The sequence below is a fragment of the Balaenoptera physalus genome, assembly GCF_965194825.1.
Source record: "Balaenoptera physalus genome assembly, chromosome: 6".
In the NCBI taxonomy this organism is placed as follows: domain Eukaryota; kingdom Metazoa; phylum Chordata; class Mammalia; order Artiodactyla; family Balaenopteridae; genus Balaenoptera; species Balaenoptera physalus.
In genome coordinates this window covers 78279824-78300088 of record NC_138885.1, presented here as the reverse complement: position 1 = coordinate 78300088, position 20265 = coordinate 78279824, and the positions used below count along the sequence as shown (strand labels likewise).

Below are 20265 nucleotides of genomic sequence, written 5' to 3'. Positions count from 1 at the left end.
CTTTACAGTTTGGTCCACCTTTTTTATCTTTTAAACAAGACTTTTAGAATCCAGAGGCAAACATGCTGAACGAAGTTGGATCCATGTCACAAAGTAGCAAGTTAACTGATTTTGAAAAAATAGATAGCACTAGCTATCCATCTTGTTAAGTTTTCCTCAGTGCTTTTTATGTTCTTACAAATAGAATCTTTGTATCTATATTCATATAAGGTATCTATATAAAGGATTTAATAACTTTATTGACCAACAATTTGTGTATTGATGGTATTTTATCCACAGAAGGTACCTTGTCAGAAAAGGGTTTTTTAGTCATGGGGTCATTTTATGTATATATAATATTTTATGCACAATAATTCTTTACTTCTTGATGGTGCTTTATCCATAGTTGGATCTTTTTGGGAGGTGTTTTATAAACTGATGAAATTTTATCTGCAGGTGGTATAGATACTTTTATTTGAACATTCAAATACATCTTTTATAGTGAACCAATCAGTTTCATAGCTGTGTCATAGAATTAAGCTTGAGTTTCATCTCAGTTTGCTAACTATTCTGGTGAACATACCCTCTAAAAATTTAACAGGAAAAATTGAAGTTCATTTTCTGATGGGTAATGAGGGCTAACTGGTTTACTAGGTACACTTTTTGTGGCTTTATCTTCATGGCATGTATGTATTGAATAATACTAGCACTCAGCATCTTCTTATACCAAAATGCTTATCAAACGCATTATCAAAACTTTCTCTCACCCAGGTCTCTAATATACTTCTCTTGCTTTTAATATTTTGCTCAGCATTACAAGAATCATCTTACAGGACACTATGTTATGTTTTAAAAAACATTTTATTTTCTAAGGGAAGTAAGCATAGTTACATCAGGTATAGAAACTTCAGTGCTTGTCCTGGTGAGGTGGTGAGGAAGATTTGGAAATATTGGTGTTAGTTCGAGAAAACACCTTTGACAGAGCTGAAGATACCTTTGCCAGCATTTTAGATCCTTGTTTAGGAATACTAGGCTTGGGAGTTTCTGTGGACAAAGCAAAAAAAGTAGTATAGATATTTATTAGACATTCTAGTTGAGGCAGCCATACTATACAATTGATGATTTAGAATTCAAAAACTGACATTTATAGAATAATTTATGGGATTAAAAAAGAAAGATTCTTTTGATTTGATTCTTCCAACACTCCTGTGAAGGAAACAGGAAAAATATCTCCATTTTTGTATATGAATCTTGGCGAGGTCAGAAACCTTGCCTAAGGTCACATGAAGAGTGGCCAAGCTTGGACAGGGAACAGCGTTCTGACTCTCATGGCATTATTATATGCTGCACTCTGATACTTCGTTAATCAGGTGTACAAAGAATACCTTTCTTTTTCTAGCAGAAACACCTCTGAAAAAGTCTGATGAGCTAAACTCACATGGGAAAGTAACTTTCAACGCTATACAGTGAGGGTGTCTATTTCAGAGTGCTCACTTGAAAACAGAAGTGCATTAAAACTGCTATAATTTCTCACCACTTTGGGTAAATTTTTAGTTGACTAACTTCAAGTGTTTTTTTTTTTTGTCATGTGACAGAAGGCTGTATAGATAATAAAAATTTCCATTTGGATTCATTTTTCTATACCACTTCTTCAGGGCATGGACTCTCAGAATATCATATTATAATTTAACAAAATGAATATTTTACATGTAAAGACAAGTAAATATGTACTTTTCTGAAACTTTATGATAGGATGTGATAGGACATGAAAACACACATGATAGTAAAAGCCCATCTTTTCTTAATTCCAGTACATGCCAAAGTTCATGACTATACCTCTTGCAGTTACCTAGATTTGTCTTTTCTAGCAAGGTAATCTTCTATTGTTAAAGCTAAGATAGCCAACAGCAGATTTAAAACTAAGAAAGCCAACAGAATAAAGAATAAAAATGTATGTTTAGGTTTTTACTGTGCTATAAAAAGGAAAAAGCCAAAATCTGCAGCAGACAAGACAAAAGCATGAATGAAAGAGAAAGATGTATATTCTGAAAAGGCAAGATAAAAATTTTACTAACACAACTGAGGCATTGATACAAGGCTTCTGAAATTCTCATTGGAGAGGTAAGAGTTAATGTTCTGAAAACTTGGTGGCCTTGTTAAAAATGCATATTCCTGGGCATCATTACTCCAGGATGCTAACTTAGCCAGCTAGAGAGGGTCCATTGTACTCACATGCAGTTCCCCCCAACCCCTGTGCCCCTGAGGCACACACAGACTGCCCTGAGGGACCAGGCTTGTTGCTACAATGGGTGCTCTCTCTCAGCAGTGAGCACTGCCTGATGCTGATCAAAGACACCCTCTACTCAAGGCTCTGTTGTGACCTAAAGGGGAAGGAAATCCAAAAAAGGAGGGGATATATGTATATGTATAACTGATTCGCTTTGCTGTGCAGCAGAAACTCACACAACATTGTAAAGCAACTATACTGCAATTAAAAAAAAAAAGACAAAAAAAAAAGTATTCTGGGTGGTTCCAGTATAAAGCAGTTCCTAGAAACACAATGAAGACACTGCCCAAATCCACATTCACTATTAGATGACTGGTGGGTCGCTGGTGTCCTAGGTTAATAGCATCATCCCCAGAGAGAATAGTGAACCCTTGTGTTTATCAGTTAATAGCTCTTTTCACAGTAAAACTTTAAGCTATCTTTGTCATTGAGGATATAATTCTGGGATGTAATGGCAACTATATGGAACCACAATGTAGAGGGAAGAAAGAATGTTGGGTCAGAGTCAGAAGATATGTTTTTGAGCCCTAAAAGGTCTCCATTTGTTGGCTGTATAACCTCAGACAGTTATTTACCTCCATTTTCTCATTTGTAAATTAGGGCTGTAAGACTTGCAGAGGGAATATAATACGGTGTAGGAGATATGAACAAGTTTGGTTTGGTCCATAAAGTGTTTTGCATTACTTGATAAAACCTGAAAGTCAGGAATTTTCACATAGAACTTCCATTTCCAGTTTCTTTTGGAAAATGCTAGGACCTGAATTAGAAGGCCTGGCAACAATCCAGCATGCCAATGACTGGACCTGAGTAACAGCTCCCTTCTTTAAATGGGGCATGCCATCTCCAGTGGACCATGGACCCCTGCTCAACATACTGCTCTTGTTTGTTACCTATCTAGCTCCTGTGAACTGTGGTCATGTTGAATGAGCTTAGGCTTTGAAGTCAGGCAGATCTGTATTTGAATCCCAGCTCTGCAGCTTACTAGCTTGGGGTGACCTTGAGTAACCTACTCTCACTTTCTCTTTAGTAAAATGAAGATAGCTGATACCTATTCAACGTTAGTTCCGTTATCTATTACTCCTTTGGTTTAAGAATTGCATAGTAAACTGCAAATGGAAATAATATCTTACTATTTATATTTTTATATATAGCAATCTCATATTGATAATACATGTCAATACTGCAAGGAAGAAACTACCTATTCTAGGAGTAATGTTAAAAGGATAGTATATTTTGTACCTGAAATGACTTCTTTTGAGGAATTCACACTACCAGGAATATTCTTGTTTCCTTCAACTATGGTGATAAACTGCCAAGACAAAACAAAGTATTAACTGGATCTTTTGTTGGATACTACACACTAGAGATACCTAGAAATCCTCAAGAGATGTAGCATAATCATTACAGCATTTTATATAATTTCTGTGTTCTGCAGTCACAAATAATTATTCTCTGAGACTTAGACTCCTACTTTTTGCCAATTATGATGGCTAGGATTGACCCTTATCATAGATATGGGCCTTGGCTACCAAATGATGATTAAAGGTTCAGGCATGTTAAAAGTGACAAAAAATGTCAGCTCTGTCTCTCCCCCCTCCCCTTTTGGATGAATTGGAGTGAGAAGTAAGTTATAAATTCTTTTCTGATAATAGAGATAAGAGAAGGAAAATGGATGTTTACTATATAAGCCCAATTTCCTTTTATGGAAATTTTAGCGATTTTGGAATCTAGAGAAGTAAAGTGGGTGTGTGGAGCTAGGGCAGGGAACATGGCTCAGGTACTGGTTTTACTCTGTAGGTTTTTATTATATATTTGAATGCAAAGGGAGCAGTTTTCCCAGAAAGGCATAAAATAGCCTGGGACAGGTACCTGGGCTTCACTGTAACTATTCTATAATGCTAGCAATTTAAAAAGTAAAAAAGTCAATGAAGTAAGGCTAAATACATGTAACATAAAATGTACTGTATATAGATTATGTAAAGACTACCAGATATTAATGAGATTTACCACAATTCCTCCAAAAGTACTTGAGGTAGTTTATGTATTGAAATATTTTGAACAGGATGCCTAAAGAATAAAATGGAGCAGAGACTACCTAAAGAATTTATTCTCAGCATTGGCTTCACAGTAGAGTTATCTGTGGAAAATTTTTTAAAAATATGAATACCTGGGTCCCATACCACCACTGGAATTGAAATCCTTGAGGGTGGGGCAGATATTGATATTAAAAAAAAAATCATGGCTCTAATTTGTGAGAATTAGAGTTGATAATCCCTAATCTATAAGTAGGGAGCAGATGCTCCCTACTTATGAGATGAGTAATATGTTTAAGTTCTGCTAAGAACTTCTAGCGTTGCATTAGATTCAGAAGTATTTGCTATTACTTCGTGGAACATTGGTAAAATTACTTAAGGTTTTTGTCTGAAAATTTCAAAATCTTGGCTATGTTGGAGTTGGCATCTCTTGTCCTTTCCCTTGAAAGTGGTAGACATTGTCTTAGTTCTTTGTATGTTAAGTAATATTGGATTGTATCCTGAGCATTTTAAACTATTTATGTGATTCTAAGAACTGTTAAAATCCTTTGTAGAAGGTTGATTTTTTTAAAGTATGTAATTAACCCATTAAGTTTCAGACCACACATCCTACTCTGCCTTCTATGGCTGTGGTTCCAGTGTAAGTTCAGTTTTCAAAGTCTCGGTGGTAATTTTTAGTGCATACCACTATTAAGACTGTAGTTCAAGTTCTCATAGCCTTTTGTCTATAGAACTTCAGGTCAGTTCCTGGCAAGCACATCTCAGGAGACAATTTATAAACAGATTTGGAGGGATTCCTTTTTTGATATCCCTCCTCTCTTTGATTCCTTTTAGTGTCTCTGACTCTCAGCAGTCCCCATTTCTGGTTCTATGCTTAGAATGCTGTGTGCTTCTAGCCTTCCTGTGTGCTGTCTCACACATCCAATGACTGTATCCATGTCTGGGGTAAATTAACAAGAGAAAGCAGAGAAAAAAGTAGCGCGTTTCCCCCTAATGTTCTTCAGGTTACTGGAGCCTTTTTCCTAATTCCTCTGGTCAGAAGGATTTTCTTTCAGTCTTAAGTGCCTCACAGCCTTTGCTGCCATTGTTATGTAGCTTCATGGCTGAAACTTACCTTGTGGCAGGGGCAGAAGAGGGGGAAAAAGTGGGCTTCCCTATTTTCCATTTCATAGGAACTTCTTCCTAATTCTGGTAAGAGAGCAGTGGATTCTCTTGGAGCTTTCTTATTTTATCCATTTCCTCTATATAATTACAGGATTTGAACTGCCCTGTGTCTATGCTAGGAGATGTGAGAGGAAAAAACCCAGGAAACTCATAATGGTATTATTTTTTGAGTTTTGATTTCCCTCCTCAAACTCCTGATATTATTTACTTTTCAGAACCCTCAGTAGTTGTCCAAAGTTTTTAGTTTTAATCAGTGAGAGATACAGGTGGAATGTGCTTACTCCACCTTACTCAGAACTGGACTGAATAACAACTTTAGTTATAGTTTTACCATGGAAAAAGCAGTAAGCAAGGAAAAGGGCAAGAACCAAAAGGGTCCAGATTAGCCTGCAATTCACTTTGGCACAAGGAATGGCCTGTCATCAGACTAGAGATTCATTGTCTCCCCTTTAGTGCCATATGATTTTACTTGGAAAATATGGCCTAAGTGCAGCCTGAGGTTGTCAAATAGATGTTTATGTTCAAAAATGAAGATTAGGTTGAGTGAGGAACTAACCCAGCATCTTTAGATATGTGGCAAAAGTTATCTTAAGTATGGGTTGTAAGATATGGCTCTGAAAATTACTCTGATAATGAGAAGTGATTGGATAATCGATGGACTGTAATATCATGGGGTTGGGGAGATTTGCTTAAAAATGGGATTAAGTTGAGCCAAGAAACAAAACAAAACAGAAGAGGATTTGTAGCTTGAGCACTCATTGGAAGCTTTCTAAAAAGATTTAGCAAAGAGGACACTTTCTGAGTTTACACTGGAGAACAGCTGGGGCTTTTTGGAAAACTGCCTTTAGACAGTCAGTCCTTCGGAATACAGAGAAATAGATGGAATCAGCAATTATTTCTTATAAACTGCTCTCTTCCATTTTTGCTTTTATTTCCTCCCTGCCTCCACCAAGTCCCTCACTTGGGTCTACCTGCCCTAGGCAGGGCCAAGTGACTCACTCCCTCTAGGATTTCCTCTAGAGACTGCAGTAACAGAGTTAAGGAATGGAATTGCAGTTAGGTGCTAGGGAGGAACAGTGGCTTATCCCGTGCACTTAAGCAAGGAATGATAACTTAACCCTAAGGTGACAATTAATGGATTTCTTGGGTACCACCGACAAGTCTCAGCCAGGAGGAGAGATCTGAGCATGAAGAAATTGCAAATAGGGGAATGCTTCCTGATGCCTCTCAAATAGCACCACATAGTCCCTGGTTTGACCTTGAAAATTGGGCTGTGTTCACCTGGACTCCATGTATTCTAATTAGAGGATATTGAAAAATATTTACCTTAACATTGTTTGAATTTTCTGGCCTTCGTTCCTGAGAACTTGCTGTAGAGGGGGGAAAAATAGTATTTTTTCTGAGGCATAGTGTTGACACAAATCTGATCTTATTGTTTTTCACCAAAAAGTCATAGAATTTAGGCTGATAGAAGAAATTATTATTATTTTTAGTGTACAGACAATGTGAACAAAACTGAAATAGGTGAGATCTCTAGAATTCTGTGGCATATCTTAGCCCTTCTTTTAGAAATTATGAAAGATGAAGTGTGATGTAGTAGGAAAGGCAGATTCTGTAAACTTAGTAGGTATACATCTATGCATGGCCACTCAATCCCTACAGGCCTATTTATTTTACATGTAAAATGAGAAGTTACCCTGTAGGTGATTCCTAAGGGCCTTTCTAGCTTTAACACTCTTTGATTCTACATAGCTAATTAAAAGCAGATAATTGGAACAAAGAGGAAGGTGCTAGTCTTATGAAATACTCTGAGTGAAAATCAGGAGAATTTTGAGGCAATACCAAGAAGAAACCTTGTGGAGTTGCACAGAGCTAAAAGTTACCTAAATTTCAGGGGAGGTCAAGACACCAGTAGAAGAATTCAACCCAAGGAGGTAGAAATGGTACTGTGAGATAAGTTTCATAAAGACCCCAGCTAACGTGTTAGGGAGTCAGAAAACCCGAGTTTGAGTCTTGGCTTCAGTACTTAGAGCTGTGTGAATATTGGCAAATTTAATCTAACTTCTCTCCCAGTTTCCTCCTATGTAGAATGTGAATAAGACTATCTTCCTGCCTGTCTCTAAAGAGGACTCGAGATATCTCATACGTAAAAAGTATGCATTTTATAGACATGTGATCATCAAGAGTCAACACATGTGATTACTCTCTGAATTACCCTTTGGGTCAATGTAGGTTCTGGAAAAAAATAGTAAAACCTCAATTAACTCAAATATGATAAGAGCTGATTATCTGACTTATCTGAGAAAATTGGTAAAATTTCATTGTTGGTTGATAATATTTCTAAAGTATCTGACTCTATATCGCATATAGCTGAACTGACTTTTGCTTTTAAGTGACTGAGGACATTTGGGTTTACTACCAGGACTATTATTCCAAACACCAGTTTTTATGTTTCCAGGTTAGATGGCTATCAACTTTCCAGGATATACTAGGAATTGGTTTTGATGAAGAGTCACAGAAAAATTCCTGCTAATTCAGGATCTAACATACTCAGATTTATTTGAGATTTTCTCCCATATTCTATATAAAACTATAAACTAAAATTAGGAATGTATGTGTTCAACCCTAAGCTTGTCACTGAACTCCAGACTGAAATATCCTATTGCTTATGTGACACCTCAACTTAAATATCTAATATCTAATACCTTAACATAACCAAAACAGAATTCTTGTGCACCCTCCTTCGATTCCCATAGTCTCTCCTATTTTACTAACTGCCTCCTCCTGCTGTATGTCTGTTTTAGGCTCTTGGAAATATAGCTGTGATCTTCATGGAGCTTACATTCTAGAGGGAGGTAGTGAAAAAACAATTAATTAAAACATACAGTCTGGCATATAGTAATAAATGCTAGGGAGAAAAATAGCAAAGAAGTGGAATATGTAGTGCCATCTTGAGAATGAGGTTACAATTTCAAAGAGTGTGGTCAAAGAAGATGTCACTGAGAAGGTGACATTGGAGCAAAGTTCTGAAGGTGAGGAGTGAGCAATGTAGATACAGAGGGAAGAGCACTACATGAGGATCAGCAAGTGCAAAGACCCTGAATTCCTGGAATATTTGAGGAACAGCAAGAAGGTCAGTGAGGCCTGAGCAGGGTGAGCCAGAAAGAGAAACAGAGGAGGAGGTTAGAGAGGTAATAGGGGTTTGGAGTGATGTCCAGATAATGTAAGGTTTTGCAAGCCATTGTAAGTTCCTTGGCTTTTGTCCCAGATGAGATGGGAAATATTTATACCTGGAATTATCTTTGATGCCCTGCCTCAAGTTACAATGTAAATTCTTTGAGATCAAGGACTTTGTCAGTTTTGTTCACACATGGGATTTTAGAACACAAAGGAGGTGCTCAGTAAAATCTTTGAATGAATGAATGAATAAACGATTGAATTGGACAGCTGCAATATTACTGAAGGATATAAGAATTAAGCTGGATCATTGCAACAAGGTTGGAAAAAACAAAACACTGAATTTAGGGTCAGGAGCATTGGGATCTAGACTGTTCTGCTTCTGACTCAAAGTAATCTTGGACATTTTCTCACCTTGAGCTTGAGTTTCCTCATGTAAACAATGAGGGGCGTTATAGTAAGTATTTCTGTCCAACTCTAGCAGCCTAGGATTCCATAATACAGGAATCATACAGTGATTATTTTGACCCCTGGTTATGGTACATTTATAGAATTTTGGCATGCTTACTGTTACTCTATGAATCCCATCTTGATAAAAATGATTTCCACTTCCACGTTGAGAGAATATGTTTCTTAAGTAACAGCCTGAGTGAGTTGTATGTTTGAAATAGCCAGGGTAAACCTGTGGTTCAAATTTCAAGGCCACTTTATAGTAAACATGACACTTAACCTCTTGGACATGCTACCATTGTTAGAACCATGTTAATCATCTGAGGTTTCAACAGAGTGCCAAACAGTCCTCACACAAATGTTCTAAGCAGTCAGTACAATTATAGATTAAGAAAACAACAACAAAGTGAGGTCCATACTAGCCATATTTAAATGTAAGCAAATAAATTTTGCTTTAAAAGCCTTTTTTGGGGTACATTTTGATAGGGTTAAGCACAAATGAAGGATAACTTCTCAAAGAAATTGTTAAATCCTAGTATCATGGGTTCTGGTTCAGCTAGAAACTATCATATGATATACCCTGATTTTGTGAATATTTCTCACAGGAGCATGGTAAATATAAATTCATATTATCATACCATATTCTTGACCAAAATCATTAATAAGACAAACTAGCTGACTTATTTTAACACCTGCATGATGTAGTATTGGATCATTTCTAAAAGTAGATAAGCTCATAGGAAAAAAAAATGTATCAACTTCAGGTTTGATAACTAAAAAAACTGATCAAAGCAGTAGAGTGTCCTTTTGAATACTTTCTACTTTAAATTCAAGAAATACAAAAATCCAACCTTCCATAATTTTAGGACTTTTATCTGCCATACAGTCTTCAGTCTCACTAAAACAAAAGAAAAAAAAATTTAATTTTTTTGTGTATTTAATGAATCAAGAAATTACTGGTTAAGTAGAAGAACAATCTGTCAGTCATTCTTCATATGGAAGTAAACCTGGAAGAGTGTATCACTGAGTTTCCAAATTGAATGCAAATTATTTCTAAATTCACTCTTTTTTCCCAACTTTTAAAATTTTGGTTAAATACACATAACATAAAATTTACCATCTTAACCATTTTTAAGTGTACAGTTCTATGCTTGAGTACATTCACATTATTGTGCAACCATCACCACCATTCATCTATAGAACTTTTTCATTTTCCCCAATTGAAACTCTGTACTCCTAAATACTAACACCACATATTCCTCTCTCTCCATCCTCTGGAACCAATCTTCTACCTTCTGCCTCTGTGATTTGACTACTTAGGTATCTCATATAAGTGGAATCATGTAATATTTGTCATTTTGAGACTGACTTACTCACTTAGCATAATGTCTTCAAGGTGACATATAGCATGTGTCAGGATGTCCTTCCTTTCTAAAACTGAATAATATTCTACTGAATGTATGTACCATATTTTGTTTTTCCATTCATTCATCAATGGACTCTTGTGCTGCTTCCATGATTTGGCTATTGTGAATAATGATGCTATGAATATGAGTGTAAAAATATCTGCTTAGGTCCCCGTTTTCAATTCTTTGGGGTATATACCCAGAAGTAGAATTGCTGGATCATATGGTTACTCTATATATTTAACTTTTTAGAGAAACTCTCACACTGTTTTCCATAGTGACTGCACCATTTTAAATTCCCAGCAGCATTGTACAAGGGTTCCAGTTTCTTCACATTCTTGCCAATGTGTTATTTTCTGAAAATTTTTTTGATAATAGCTATCCTGATGGGTGTGCAATGGCATCTCATTATGGTTTTGACTTGCATTTCCCTAATGATTAGTGATGTTGAGGATCTTTTCACGTGCTTATTGCCCATTTGTACATCCTCTTTGTAGAAGTATCTATTCAAGTCCCTTACCCAATTTTTAATCAGGTTGTTTGGTTTTTTGCTGCTGTTGAGTTATAGGAGTTCTTTATATATTCTGGATAGTAATCCCTTATCAGACATATGACTTGCAAATATTTTCTCCCATTCTATGTGCTGACTTTTCACTCTGTCCTTTGAAGCACAAAGGTTTTTAATTTTGGTAAAGTCAAACTTATCTAATTTTTCTTTTACTGCTTGTGCTTTTAGTATCATATCCAAGAAACTATTGTCAAATCCAGTGTCATGGGGCTTTCCCCCTATGTTTTTTTATAAGAGTTCTATAGTTTTATGTAGGTCTTTCATCCATTTTGAATTAGTTTTTATATACAGTATAAGGTAAGGGTCTAACTTCATTTTTGTTTGTGTGTGGTTATCTAGTTTTCCCAACACTATTTGTTGAAAAGACTGTTTTTTCTCCATTGGATGGTATTGGCATGCTTATCAAAAATTATTTGACCATATATTAAGGATTTGTTTCTGGGCTCTTTATTCTATTCCATTGGTCTACATATCTGTCTTCATGTCAACACCACACTGTTTTGATTACCATAGCTCTGTAGTAAGTTTTGAAATTAGGAAGTCCAAGTATGTTCTTCCTTTTCAAGATTGTTTTGGCTGTTAGGAGTCCTTTGAGATACTATATAATTCTAGAATAAATTTTTTCTTTTCCTGCAGAAAAAGGTCATTAAGTATTTTTATAAGGATTCATTTAATCTGTAGAATCCTTTGGATAATATTGAAATCTTAACGGACTATTTCCATTAATCTGTGTCTCCTTTAATTTCCTTTAGGCATGTTTTGTAGTTTTCGGTGTACAAATCTTTTGCCGCTTGGTAAGTCTATTCCTAAATATTTTATTCTGTTTGATACTAGTGCGGATTGAATTTTTCTTAACTTCGTTTTTGGATTGTTCATTGTTAGTGTATAGAAATGCAATTGTCTTCTTCTGTGTTGATTCTATATCCAGCAACTTTGATGAATTCATTTATTTGTTCTAAAAGTTTTCTTTCTTTTTTGTATGGAGTCTTTAGGGTTTTCTACATATAAGATAATGCCATCTTTGAACAGAGCTCACTTTACTTCTCATCCAATTTAGATGCCTTTTATTTCTTGCCTAATTGCTCTGGCTAGGACTTCTGGTAATATACTCAACAGAAGTGATAAGAGTGGGCACCCTTGTCTTTTTCCTGAGCTTAGAGGAAAATCCTTCAGGATTTCACCCTGAGTATAATAATGTTAGTTGTAGTTTTTCCATATATGGCTTTTATTATTTCAAGGTAATTTCCTCTTATTTCTAGTTTGTTAAGTGTCATTACCATGAAAAGGTGTTGAATTTTGTTAAATGGTTTTTCCTCCATTAGTTTAGATAAGAATGTGTTTCTTTTTCCTTCATCCTGTTAATGTCTTGTGTTACACTGACTGATTCTCATATGTTGAACTTCCCTTGTATTCCTGGGATAAATCAACCTTAGTCATAGTGTATAATCATTTTTTTTTAAAGTATTTGTTTATTTATTTATTTATTTATGGCTGTGTTGGGTCTTCATTTCTGTGCGAGGGCTTTCTCTAGTTGTGGCAAGTGGGGGCCACTCCTCATCGCGATGCGCAGGCCTCTCACTGTCGCGGCCTCTCTTGTTGTGGAGCACAGGCTCCAGACACTCAGGCTCAGTAGCTGTGGCTCACGGGCCTAGTTGCTCTGTGGCATGTGGGATCTTCCCAGACCAGGGCTCGAACCCGTGTCCCCTGCATTGGCAGGCAGATTCTCAACCACTGCGCCACCAGGGCAGCCCAGTGTATAATCATTTTAATCTGCTATTGAATTCTGTTTACTAGTATTTTGTTGAAGATTTTTGTATCAATAGTTTGAAGAGGTTTGTTCTTGTTTTGTTTGGAGGAAGTTTACTTTACATCAATAGTTTGAGGAGGATTGGTTTTAATTCTCCTTTAAATGTTTGCTACAATTCACCAATGAAATCATCTGGTCCTGAGTTTTTCTTTGTTAGGAGCTTCTTAATTACTGATTCAATTTCTTTACTAGTTATAGGTTTCTTCAGATTTTTTCATTTTTTCATGAATCAATCTTGGTAGGTCATGTTTTTAGGAATTTGTCTATTTCATTTAGATTATCCAATTTGTTGGCATACAATTGTTAATAGTACTCTTATAATTCTTTTTATTTCTGTAAAATCATAGTACTCTTATAATTCTTTTTATTTCTGTAAAATCAGTTATAATGTCTCTTCTTTCACTTATGATTTTAGCTATTTGAGTCTTCTCTTTTTTTTCCTTAGGCAATGTAGCTAAAATTTGTCAATTTTATCAACGTTTTGAAGAACCAACTCTTGGTTTCACTGATTTTATTTTTCTATTCTCTTATTTTGTTTATCTCTACTTTAATCTTTATTATTTCCTCCCATCTAATAGTTTTGAGTTTAGCTTATTTTTCTTTTTCTAGGTAGGTATTTAAGATGTAATGTTAGGTTGTTATTATAAGATCTTTTTTCTTTTTTATTGGAGTATAGTTGCTTTACAATGTTGTGTTAGCTTCTGCTGTACAGCAAAGTGAGTCAGTTATACGTATACATATATCCACTCTTTTTAGATTTCCTTCCCATTTAGGTCACCACAGATCATTGAGTAGAGTTCCCTGTGCTAAACAGTACGTTCTCAATAGTTATCTATTTTATACATAGTAGTGTATATATGTCAATCCCAATCTCCCAATTCATCCCACCCCACCCTTCTCCCCTTGGTAACCATAAATTTGTTCTCTACTTATGTGACTCTATTTCTGCTTTGCCAGTAAGTTCATCTGTACATTTTTATAGATTCCACATATAAGTGATATTATATGATATTTGTTTTTCTCTTTCTGACTTACTTCACTCTGTATGACCATCTCTAGGTCCTTCCATGTCTCTGCAAATGGCACTATTTTGTTCCTTTTTATGGCTGAGTAATATTCCATTGTATATATGTACCACAACTTCTTTATCCATTCCTCTGTCGATGGACTTTTAGGTTGCTTCCATGTCTTGGCTATTGTAAACAGTGATGCAGTGAACATTAGGGTGCATGTATCCTTTCGGACCATGTTTTTCTCCAGATATATGCCCAGGAGTGAGACTGCAGGATCATATGGTAGCTTTAGTTTTAGTTTCTTAAGGATCCTCCATACTGTTCTCCACAGTGGCTATACCAATTTACAGTCCCACCAACAGTGCAGGAGGGTTCCCTTCTCTTCACACTCCCTCCAGCATTTATTGTTTGTGGATTTTTTTGATGATAGCTATTTCGACTGGTGTGAGGTGATATCTCCTTGTAGTTTTGATTTGCACATCTCTAATTAGCAATGTTGAATATCTTTTCATGTGCTTCTTGGTCATCTGTATGTCTTCTTTGGAGAAATGTCTATTTAGGTCGTCTGCCCATTTTTTGATTGGGTTGTTTATTTTTATAATAGTAAGCCACATGAGCTGTTTGTAAATTTTGGAGACTAATCACTTGTCTGTCACATCGTTTGGAAATATTTTCTCCCATTCTGTGCATTTCCTTTTCATTTTGTTTATGATTTCCTTTGCTGTGCAAAAGCTTTTGAGTTTAATTAGGTCCCATTTGTTTACTTTTGTTTTTATTTCCATTACCCTGGGAGATGGATCAAAAAAGATATTGCTGCAATTTATGTCAGAGAGTGTTCTGCCTATGTTTTCCTCTAAGAGTTTTATAGTGCCCAGTCTCACATTTAGGTCTTTAATCCATTTCAGTTTATTTTTGTGTATGGTGTAAAAGAGTGTTCTAATTTCATTTTTTTTTTTTTTTTTTTTACATGTAGCTGTCCTGTTTACCCAGCACCACTTATTGAAGAGGCTGTCTTTTCGCCATTGTATATTCTTGTTTCCTTTGTCATAGATTAGGTGACCACAGGTGTGTGGGTTTATCTCTGGGCTTTCTATCCTGTTCCAGTCATCTATATTTCTGTTTTTGTGCCAGTATCATACTGTCTTGATTACTGTAGCTTTGTAGTATAGTCTGAAGTGAGGGAGCCTGATTCCTCCAGCTCCCTTTTACTCTCTCAAGTTGCTTTGTTTATCCAGGGTCTTTTGTGTCTCCATACAGATTTTTTTGTTCTACTTCTGTGAATAATGCCATTGGTAATTTGATAGGGATTGCATTGAATCTGTAGATTGCCTTAGGTAGCATAGTCATTTTGAGAATATTGATTCTTCCAATCCAAGAACCTGGTATATCTTCTGTTTCCATCATCTTTGATTTCTTTCATCAGTGTTGTATAGTTTTTGGAGTACAGGTCTTTTGTCTTCTTAGGTAGGTTTATTCCTCGGTATTTTATTCTTTTTGCTGCAATGGTAAATGGAATTGTTTCTTTAATTTCTTATTCTGATCTTTTGTTGTTAGTGTATAGAAATGCAAGATAATTTTGTGTATTAATTTTGTAACCTGCAACTTTAGCAAATTCATTGACGAGCTCTAGTAGTTTTCTGGTAGTGTCTTTAGGATTTTCTATGTATAATATCATGTCATCTGCAAACAGTGACAGTTTAACTTCTTCTTTTCCAATTTGAATTCCTTTTATTTCTTTTTCTTCTCTGATTGTCATAGCTAGGACTTCCAAAACTATGTTGAATAAAAGTGCAAAACTGGACATCCTTGTCTTGCTCCTGATCTTAGAGGAAATGTTTTCAGCTTTTCACCACTGAGTATAATGTTAGGTTTCTCGTATATGGCCTTTAGTATATTGAGGTATGTAATCCCTCATTTCCTCCACTACTGCCTTCCTTTGTGTCACTTGAGGTTTTGCAGAGATGCATTTTGATTACCTTTTTATTTCCTTTCATTTATATTCTATAGATATTTTCTTTGTTACCACACAGATTCCATATAATGTCCTAAAGTTATGACAGTCTATCTTAAATTGATACCAGTTTAACCTCAACATCATACAAAGACTCTACTCCTTTATAGATCAACCCCCATCCCTTTGTTATTACTGTCCCAAATTATGGCTTTATATATTCCATGCCCATCAGCATAAATTTATAATTATTTTTTATGCATTTATTTTTTAAATCCTGTCAAAAATGAAAGTGGAATTATGAACTAAAATTATTATAATACTGTTTTTTATATTTGTCCCTGTGTTTACCTTTACTAGAGAGTTTTATATTTTCATATGGTTTTGAGTTACTGTCTAGCATCTTTTACTTTCAATTTGAAGAACTTCTTTTAGCATTTCTTGCAGTAATGTCTAATGGTAATGAACTTTCCCCGCTTTTTGTTTTATTTTTTGTCTTAGAATGTTCTGATTTCTTTCTCATTTTTGAAGGGTATTTTTGCTGGTTATAGAGTTCTCACTTGATAGTTTTCTTTATTTTAGCCCTTTAAGTATATAATCTACTGCCTTCCATCCTGCAAGATTTCTTCTGAAAATTTTACTGATAATTTTATGGAGATCTCTTGTACAAGTCATTTCTGTCTTGTCACTTTCAAGATTCTCTTTTTGTCTTTGGCTTTTGATGACTGTGATTATAAGATGTCTTAGGTAGTCTCTGTGTGCTTATGCTACTTAGAATTCATTGACCTTATTGTATTTGTATATTCATGCTTTTTCAAATTTGAGGAGGTTTTAGCCATTATTTCCTCAAATAATCTCCCTGCCCCTTTCTCTCTCTCTTCTCTGGAACTCACCATGGTGTGTATATATATATGTATATATATATATGTGTGTGTGTGTGTGTGTGTGTATATATATATATATATATATATGTATATATACTTATATATGTATATATCACTGCTTGATGGTGTCCATTAAGTGCCACAGAATCAGTTCACTCTTTTTTCAGTCTTTTCTTTTTGCTGCTCAGACTCAATAATTTCAAATGACTTGTGTTCAAGTTCACTGATTCTTTCTTCCACTTGATTGAGTCTGCTCTTGAACCCATCTAGTGAATTTCTGAGCTCCAGAATTTCTGTTATTTCTGTCTGGTTCCTTTTTAGTTTCTGTCTCTTTGTTTTTATTTATATGTATTTTATTCATATACTTTTCCCCTGATTTCCTTTAGTTCTTTGTGTTTTTCTGTAGCTTTTGAACATATTTAAGACAGTTATTTTAAAATCTTTGTCATGTATGTCTAATTTGTGTGCTTCTCCATGGACATTTTCTGGGAATTTATTTGGTTTCTTAAAATGTGCCCTAATTTCATTAATATGCATTGTGATCTTATGTCGAAATTTGAGCATTTAAAGAAATAGCTACCTCTTCCAGTTTTTGGAGATTGTTGTAGAAGCCCTTCACTAATTAGTAGGACTCTGAGCCTTGGGAACAGTCTGAGGTAAAGCCTTCAGATCTTACTTTTGTTCTGGGTATATGTCCTTCTGGGCCTACGTATGTACTTTTTTTTTTTCCTTCTTCCATTTTCCTGACCTGCTTTTAAATGTTTTATTTGCTAAGAGTCTCATCATGTTTCTTCTCAGGGCCTTAGCTATCTTATTGTTTTCCCCTGCCTGTAATCTCTTTCCCTCAGGTGTTTGTGCATCTGCAGTCCCTTGTGATTTTCATGCACCATGGCATCCATCTACTGACTTCTGTGGCTTCTAGGCTTAGACCCAAACAATGCCAGCATTCCCAATTTGAGCTCCTATTCAGGTGAGACAGAAAACATTCCCTCAGGCAGCCCACAGATAGGCCCAAACATTACAAACAAGTTCCAATCTGCTCTTTCCACCTCAAGAGAGAAAACTGAGAATTGGCCCATTTCTTCCCAACTGTGCCACATCATGTTGCAGAAGGGGGTTGGGCAAAAACAAGTAAAAGTGTGTGGAATTTCCTGCCACTTTGAATGTGGCTTTTCTTTGATTGGGCATTCCCTTGGTTGCTGCAGTTATCTGACTGGTTTCCAGAGCTCCTATTAAGTTGTTTTAGCAGTCTGTAGTTGTTTATTTTTTGTTCCTACAAGAAAATAAGGGTGTGCAGTTTCTTGGTCTGCTATCTTGCTCTAAATTGTCTTTTATTTGGTATTATCTGTGCCCTCTGTCTTCACTAATATAAACAATAGAGAGGTACCTGCATTACTAATTTTGTATGTTAATATAATCATTACGCAGGAAAAAAGAGGCAATGATTGGCCAGGAAAATATGTCCCAAAATAGTGTCAGTGTCAAAAAGAAACAATTCCATCATGCTGAGTGGGAAACAATTATAACCAGGTAGATTTTTCTCCTATTTATACCTATTGTTTCTCCCACAATAGAAATGCTACCTCTTCTAGGTTATGAATATTCTTATAAACTTAAGAATAATTTTAGACAAGTTCTGTTTTAGATAGTTATTGTTTTAGATATAGTTATTAATTAGATTTCAAGTCTACAGTGTACTTTTTCTCTCTGTCCTCTATAAATGCCATATAGTTCAGACTTTGCTCCTATAGTCATCCGAACTTGGGTTGCCTTCTCCTCATGTAAATGCTGTCCATCTTTACAGGCCCACATCAAACTCCATTGCTTTCTAGAATTCATCCCTGAATGCTTCAGCTTACACTGCTCCCTCTCTTATTTGGATTCTTCTTAGAGGCAGTTATACACACTGGAACATTTAGTTACTTAGAGTTGAGCAGGAACCCTTTGGGCTGAAAGGCACTGGGTCACAATAGAATCTGCACTATCTTCCAGGTAAGAAAAACAAAAAACAAAAACAAAACACACTAGCAAATTCTTCATCCAAGACACTGCTATACTAGGAAGAACATAGAGGCCAGGTAAGTAGAAATGCGGAATCAGATAGAAAGGAGAGGGTTTAGGGAATGTCCACAGTAGGGAGCCAAGGGAGAAAAGGATAAGGAGTGAGGGAAGGTCTAGGGCTGAATACTTGCCCAATCGTAGTTTTACCAGAGACCTCATTCTTCCCATAAGCATTACTTTCATCTCATATTTCTATTTTTATATTGCTTTAATCTCATGTACCCAGCAGATGAAATCAGATCTTCTTGGTTGTATGAAGATGAACTCATAATTCTGTGTATGAAGTAATGTGTCGGCTCAGTAATAAGGTTTCTTTCTTCTTTCTGGAAAAGTGCAAACCATATGTTACATAAAGTAGCGTTTGATATGCACTTTCTCATATACTTGGCATATTCTGCCCTCTAATCTACACTATTATTAGAAGAAGTTTCAGAGATTACATTAAAAATGGATGAACACTGTAATTCTAATTAAAATGTCTCTTTCTAATATAATTCTTTGGAAATGGCTAGTAAAGATGATCTATATTATAATATTGAAGTCTGAATAAACATTAAAGATTAACCTAGCACAAACTTTGAAGAATATAGTTTTCCATTTCTGTACTTAACAAATATTTTAATGAAAACTTAGTTCAAAAAGAAAAAGAACAGATATAATTCTGGTCAATTCAGAAGTTTGTCAAGTCAGTTATCTTAACCGTACTCTGATCTGTTTGTTGGGAAGTCATGTGTGATTTTATGGCTATAACTTTTGTAAGAATACCTTAACTGTTATGTCTATTAGAATCTTGAAAAAACAGACTACTATTATTGGGATTATTGTATATGAACAATAATCCATTATATGAAATCCATTTTGACTTTTGGTATTGTTATAACAATTCTTTAGTTATCTATGAAGCCAGCATTTCTGAGTATGAGGCTCAAGAAAGCTATTCTGCAGACTGCATTTGGTCATGTAATCACACATAGATTCCCAACAAATAGGTCAGAGTATGTGTTAAGATGATTTACCTGGGAAACTTCTGAATTGAAGAGCTGTATCTCTGTTCTTTTTCTCTGGTTCATCTCAGCTTTTGTGTTAACCTAGGAATAATGTCAAATGGATAATCAATAGAATTGTCTCATCAGGAAATCCTGTATCATATACACTTTTCCAAGACATGTTTTGGTGTGGATTTTTTAGACAGGAACCACCCAAAGGGTCACTGAAGTCTAGACCATTATGTTATGTGAGGGGTACGGTATTAGGGACAAGAGCTGTTCCCCATGACGAGAGTGGAGTTTATGGGCTGATTGCAAGGGTGATATTTAAAATATTTTGATTAACTTGTTAACTCTGGGCAAGTTGGCTAAGTAACTTGTAACAAAAAAGTTGGCTATGTAACTGCCCAAAAGATATATATATCTATTAAAGTGAGAGTCAAGATTCAAACTCAGACAATCTGAATTCGTGTGGATTCTTTTTTACCTCTTCCTACCT

At 35.5% G+C, this 20265-nt stretch overlaps 1 protein-coding gene across 1 annotated transcript in view; it reads right to left on the bottom strand.

The window, feature by feature from the left end:
* Positions 1-850: 850 nt before the first annotated feature.
* The window catches only part of FSIP2 (fibrous sheath interacting protein 2), a gene marked incomplete at its 5' end in the record, with an annotated part of 130013 nt that continues 110598 nt past the window's right edge, over positions 851-20265 (bottom strand). Inside the window, 5 exons of the mRNA XM_082466842.1 lie at positions 851-1023; positions 3506-3575; positions 6790-6833; positions 9942-9988; positions 19003-19103. Coding sequence (XP_082322968.1) covers positions 887-1023; positions 3506-3575; positions 6790-6833; positions 9942-9988; positions 19003-19103 — 399 coding nt within the window. The 3' untranslated portion in view covers positions 851-886. The remainder of the gene's footprint in view (positions 1024-3505; positions 3576-6789; positions 6834-9941; positions 9989-19002; positions 19104-20265) is intronic.